General features: G+C 42.3%; 1 protein-coding gene across 1 annotated transcript in view; it reads left to right on the top strand.

The window, feature by feature from the left end:
• SSU72 (SSU72 RNA polymerase II CTD phosphatase homolog (S. cerevisiae)) overlaps window positions 1-5,126 on the top strand; it is a 23,081-nt gene extending 17,955 nt beyond the window's left edge. Inside the window, exons 3-5 of the mRNA XM_010159759.1 lie at window positions 1,500-1,639; window positions 3,412-3,530; window positions 4,542-5,126. Of these exons, the coding sequence (XP_010158061.1) occupies window positions 1,500-1,639; window positions 3,412-3,530; window positions 4,542-4,643 (361 nt within the window). The 3' untranslated portion in view covers window positions 4,644-5,126. The remainder of the gene's footprint in view (window positions 1-1,499; window positions 1,640-3,411; window positions 3,531-4,541) is intronic.
• Window positions 5,127-5,452: the final 326 nt, after the last annotated feature.

Genomic DNA, 5,452 nt, shown 5'->3' with positions numbered 1-5,452 from the left:
AAAGAGTGGTGAAAGGCTTGGGGGTGACCTGAAAAAAGGAATGCAGTAGAAGTCGGTTGGCTGAGAAAGAATTGACAACGTATATTTGCAATAACGTGTCATTCAGTTTGTGATTCAGTATTGAAACTGTTTAGTCAAGTAGCTAAAGTGCAGTGATGCAGACACATAAGAAAACTGAACATATTTTTCCATATAAAGTGGACTCTTAGAGGTGGAAGGATGGGTTTAATTTTTAATACAGCTTAAACACTCAAAAGGCTTCAAAGCTCTGGAGGCTGTTTGCGTGAAATCTGCTCAGGAGCACTTTGAAGCACGTAGATCAGCAGACGTAGGTCTGGCTACCAAGGGCAGTAGAACTTGAGATACCAGAGGGGAGCTGCAGAAAGGTAGGCAGGAAGTTGCTGGTCTTTTGTTACAAAGACTGTTCTCTGAAAAGAATTAAATGCCTGCTAGGTATGTGTATGACCTTTTCAACAAGGAAGTAAGCCAAGCCGACTTCTTCCATGCTTGCTGCTAACGATGGGAACTTTTTTGCTCAGAATCCTCCTGTTATCTCAAGAAATTATATACAGTTATCCTTCCTCCCATTTTAACTTAAAAATACATCCTTGGATGGCTGAAAATACTCCCGCTTCAAAGCGAGGAAGAGATGCATCACTTCCCGGCTCTCCAAGTTTCCAACCTTCCCTGGTATTCCTAATTTACCCATAAAACTTTGCCTTCAGAGGGAGTTTGGTTTTAGTCAAGGGAGCAGATTTATGTGACAGTCAACCCTGGTGTGCTCCTAATGAAACTGCATGTCCCAGAAGGCTGAGAAGGCAGTGGGGTGAGTGAATCCTGTCTGAAAGGGGGATACAGGATGTAAATTTGAGCCTGGAGGTTACAGTACCAGCATAAATATAGTTACTAAGCAACATAACAGCTTCCTTTCACACAGAGACTGAAGTTCTGACAAGCATCAAGTCAGTGGTTTTTCTTCATTCCCATTTATGTATCTTGGGATATTTTTAAGGGATGATGCTTCAGTGATTGATTGAATTTTCTTTTGGAAGATCAGTTGTGGAAACCTGAGGCCTGAGCCGGACTTCCAGCAGATACACCATTGACACCAGAAACACCAAATAATTGACTTTCAAGATAGGGGTCCCTGGAGCGAGAGGCAGTGACTTAGGTGAAGGTAGGACGTTCTGCTCACGCAAACGGCCAAGTCTGTGTGTTCTAAGCGTTATGGATATAAAAATAGTTGTCCAAGAAAAGTTGTTCTGCAGAGCTCAGCTCTTACAAGGGCCTTTGAAATCTGTCTCTGCCATTGCTGCTTGACTTGCTCTGATGGGGGATCATGCTGCAACCTTAGGAACCCATTTAGTGGTCACTGATGGTTATATTTGCAAACAAAGAATCTTATTTTAAAGATACAGTAATAATTTAACTTGTGCTGGTCATCTGCTCAAAACCATGACTTTTCTTAAGGTAAAGGTACTTAACTCAAGCAACTTCAGATACACACAGAACGGGATTTTACACATGTTGGACAGAAATAAGAGAATCAAACCGCGACCAGAAAGATTCCAGAACTGCAAAGATGTTTTTGATTTGATTATAACATGCGAAGAAAGAGTCTATGATCAAGTAGTAGAAGGTAAGGACCTTGAACTGATAAACCAAGTTAACTTTTGAGTGCTTTTTTTCCCTTCCCCCTGAAGTTCTTCCCCCGTCTGGAGACATCTCTGCCTCCTCTGACTGCTGCTGCTGGAACACCTGCAGGGACAAGAGCTCGCAGCCCACTGATGTAGGCGCTCTCTACCAGGGAAGCGCTGGCTGAACGCTTACTGTGAAAAGATGCTGGTGTTGGCAGCTATGCAGAATGTGTATGTGTATTGATTTTCAGGCCCGACATAAGGAAATAGCAAGAATTTGGAAAAACCCAAATACATGTTTAGTTTGAAAATGCTCATGAATCTAGAAAACTATGAAGTTGTATGTGATGAGCATTTTTTCACCCTGTGTTGATGGAGAAACAAAGTCTTAAGCTGCCTGCCTTACGCAGCTTCCCTTCTCAGTGGAAGACTTCTGTGACCTACCAAGCAGTTTATCCACGATAAATACTTCCTGTACAGGTGGAGAAACTGTCCTCGAGCGTGGTTAACACTCAGCAGACATGCTATGGCTTTGCCCTTCAGTTGAGTCAGTGAGGTATGCTGAACGAATCTCAGCTGGGGATTGGGTTCTGCGTGAAGACAGTGCAGCAAGCTTGGTGTGAACTCACTGACAGTCACGGGGTTTCAGCAATGACTCAGCCCCTGGGCTGAGAACCCTGCATCTCTGGAAATTCTAGACATGGGCTTAGGTGAGGGTTACGTGCTCCCTTTCCATTGAAAGACCAGCCAACTGAATCAGTATCACATAATTTAAAGGCTGTTGCTCACGTCACAAGCAGTACAGAGCACAATACATTTGGGCTTCTGTGAGCTGAGCAATTAGCGTTCTGAATGTTTAAGTGATGTGTTTGAAACCTATTGGTAAGTTCTGAGAGCAAGTGCCCTGCTACTTGAATATCCAGATCTTCAGCAAGTCTTACATAGAAAGCAGCTTTCACTCCAGTGTTTATGGGGAGTATCCTGAGGAAGGGAGCTGAAGAGCAATCAATTGCTAATTTTCCACTTGTGCACCCCTCTTAACTTCATCGTAATGCTCATCGTAACTGACCAGTGAAAGGAAGAAGGCTTGAGTGCTACCAGATGGCTCTAGATGTAAGCTGAAATGTCAAAATGGTGCCTCAACAATTTTGCCAAACTGAAGGTGCATAATGGGACTACGAAAGAATAACTTGTAGCTTAAAACTGTGTGTAATAGCAAGGTTGTGTTCGAGAGGCGTAATAGTAATACATGAGTGGATTAGTATGGAAAGGGTGTTTTATTTCCCACACCCCCCATGCCTTGTTACTAAGCAGAACACATTAAAACTACAACTTTTTAACATGACTATCAGTTCACTGTCAAGGAGTTCACCTTGCAATTTAATTGTCAGAGTATTGGATGTACAGTAGGAAATTGGGCAATTAAAACTCTCCAGGTGAGGAACCCCAAAATCGTTCTTGACTTTTGAGAATCTTGGTCTTTAAAGACTGTCAGAGTAAGGTGAGCAGTAACTTTACTTGACCAGAGCAAATAAACTGTCGTGACCTTCCGCAAAACTGAATGCATTTGTTTCTGAAATCCATGTCATTTTTTACGTAAGAGGGACTGTTGTTTAAGGCAATGTTAAATAAACATTTTTTTCTGAAAACAAGTTTGGAGAAGATCAAGTGGACAATGTCTGTGTATTTTCAAAAATCCTATGAATGCTCTGTGTACAACATGATACCCTTCCACCCAAAGTTTTGCTGTTACGTGTGTCTTGTTTTCAACTAGATTTAAATTCCAGAGAGCAGGAGACATGTCAGCCAGTACATGTGATCAATGTGGACATTCAGGATAACCACGAGGAGGCAACCCTGGGTGCTTTCCTTATCTGTGAGCTCTGCCAGTGTGTAAGTAGAGAAGGCTCATTGCCTATGGGCACATGGACCCAGCTGACTGCACTGGGGTGGGGGTTTCCTTAGTACTCCCTAAAGGCGCTGCGCCTTGCGGGAGTTCTGCAAGATTCATGTCCAGACAAATTCTTGTGATTATTTTTGGAGCTGTTGTGCAAACAGATGAAGTGTGACAGAGTTCATGGTTTCCAAAGCGGGCCGCGTGCATTCCAAACCTGATAGCTGACGTGGAGTATTGCAGAGCACTGCACATAACCATTGCACGTGTTGAGCCCATGCTGAAAACCACTGTTTATGGCAAAAACGTCCTTTTCAAAAGCAGTTGTAATATGTGGGACTTGAACATCAGAGTGGCATTCTGAATCATGATATCCTGGAAAAACATCCTCTGTAGGTGTATTTTATCGCACCACCCTGTTGTGTGTATGATGTGAAAGGAGAAGCTGGTGCCTTCCGTCATCTGTATTCGGGGGCCCCAGCCCTTGAGGTGAGACTGAAATAAGCTGCACTGGAAACAGTCGATGTAACTGTCAAGAGAACAGAGAAAGAGCCTGTGTCCTTCCACAGTGTGCAAGTTGATGAGTTCACCTATTCCAGTGTGGCAACAGGCTTGCTTTCACTCCAGCCTGTGTGATCTATTCTGGTCTTAAATCCTTTCCAGATTCAAACAGCCTCAGAGAGAGTTCAAGCGCTTGAAATTTTAGCCATCTGTTCAGCGTGCCTGTAGCTATTCTGAAGCTTGCATTTGTTACCGAGCGAGGTTGGACGTTGCCTACTCAACGTACTAGTTAAGTGCCAGTTCAGTGGGATGGAGAGGGAAGGGTATGCGGATAAACATGATGCAGGATATATGAACGCTGGGGATCTCGGTAAAGCGGCCGGCGCTGCGGTGTTTGCACAGCCTGCTGGTTTAGGTTTCGCAGTAAGCCAGGAGCGTTGAGTTACTGCAGTTTTCTAAACGCCGTCGTATCCTTGGAGTCCGGTTGCTTAGTATTTTTTCTCTTCTAGATACAGCACACAGAAGACATGGAAAATGAAATAGATGAGCTCTTACAGGAATTTGAAGAGAAAAGTGGAAGGACTTTTCTTCATACTGTCTGCTTTTATTAAAGCACATGTGTCTCTTAGGCCTTAATACAGATGAGGGAAGCATGTGTTTAAAGTTCTGATTATACTGTATTTTCCTGGAAAAATGAATATTGATCTCATTTAAAAACTCCTTTTCAGTGTCTTTTTGTTTTGTTTCAGGTATTCTGTCACAGGTAGACAGAGATGCTGGTTGGCATTGTACATATAAGATGATTAAAAGTATACACAAAGGCCACCTATTTAAAAATGAAAATCAATATTTTCTTTAATTATTGCAAGTAGGTTTTTAATTATAAAGAGAATGTTTCTTGAATATAAGTTTATAATGTATTTTTCCAGCTCTACAAATTTATTTTATTTCACTTGTGGGTTCGTTTTTCTTTTTTTATTATTATTTCTATTTTGATGTGACAGAATGGCTGAACTATGTGAGGAGATGAATGGAATGATGAAAAATGAGTATCTGTATATTATTAGATATAAAGTTGGAAGCATACAATAAAAATTAAAAACCTACAGGTTTGTCTGTTTTCACGATAGGAGCTAAGTGTGACTGTGCTTATTCATCCAAAGAGTCTTGGAGAGGGGAGTGACAGCAAGATCATCTTGATAGGAACCAAAAGACCTAACGGTGTCCCTTGTGTGGTTGGGCAGCTCCGAGTGGTTTTTGAGCCTGTGTTGAACTAAAATGAACTGCTTTCTCTGTATGAATTAGGGCACTGCCAGGAAATCTTTCAGTTGTTTTTGAATTACCATGTGTGACGTCAGTAGGACTGTGGGGCTGTAGCTGTAGCAGTCAGGGTCAGCTGTACGTATGTCTTCTGTGAGGA

Source organism: Eurypyga helias, unplaced genomic scaffold (genome assembly GCF_000690775.1).
Source record: "Eurypyga helias isolate BGI_N326 unplaced genomic scaffold, ASM69077v1 scaffold21849, whole genome shotgun sequence".
NCBI lineage: Eukaryota > Metazoa > Chordata > Aves > Eurypygiformes > Eurypygidae > Eurypyga > Eurypyga helias.
This window is presented reverse-complemented; position numbering and strand designations above follow the sequence as displayed.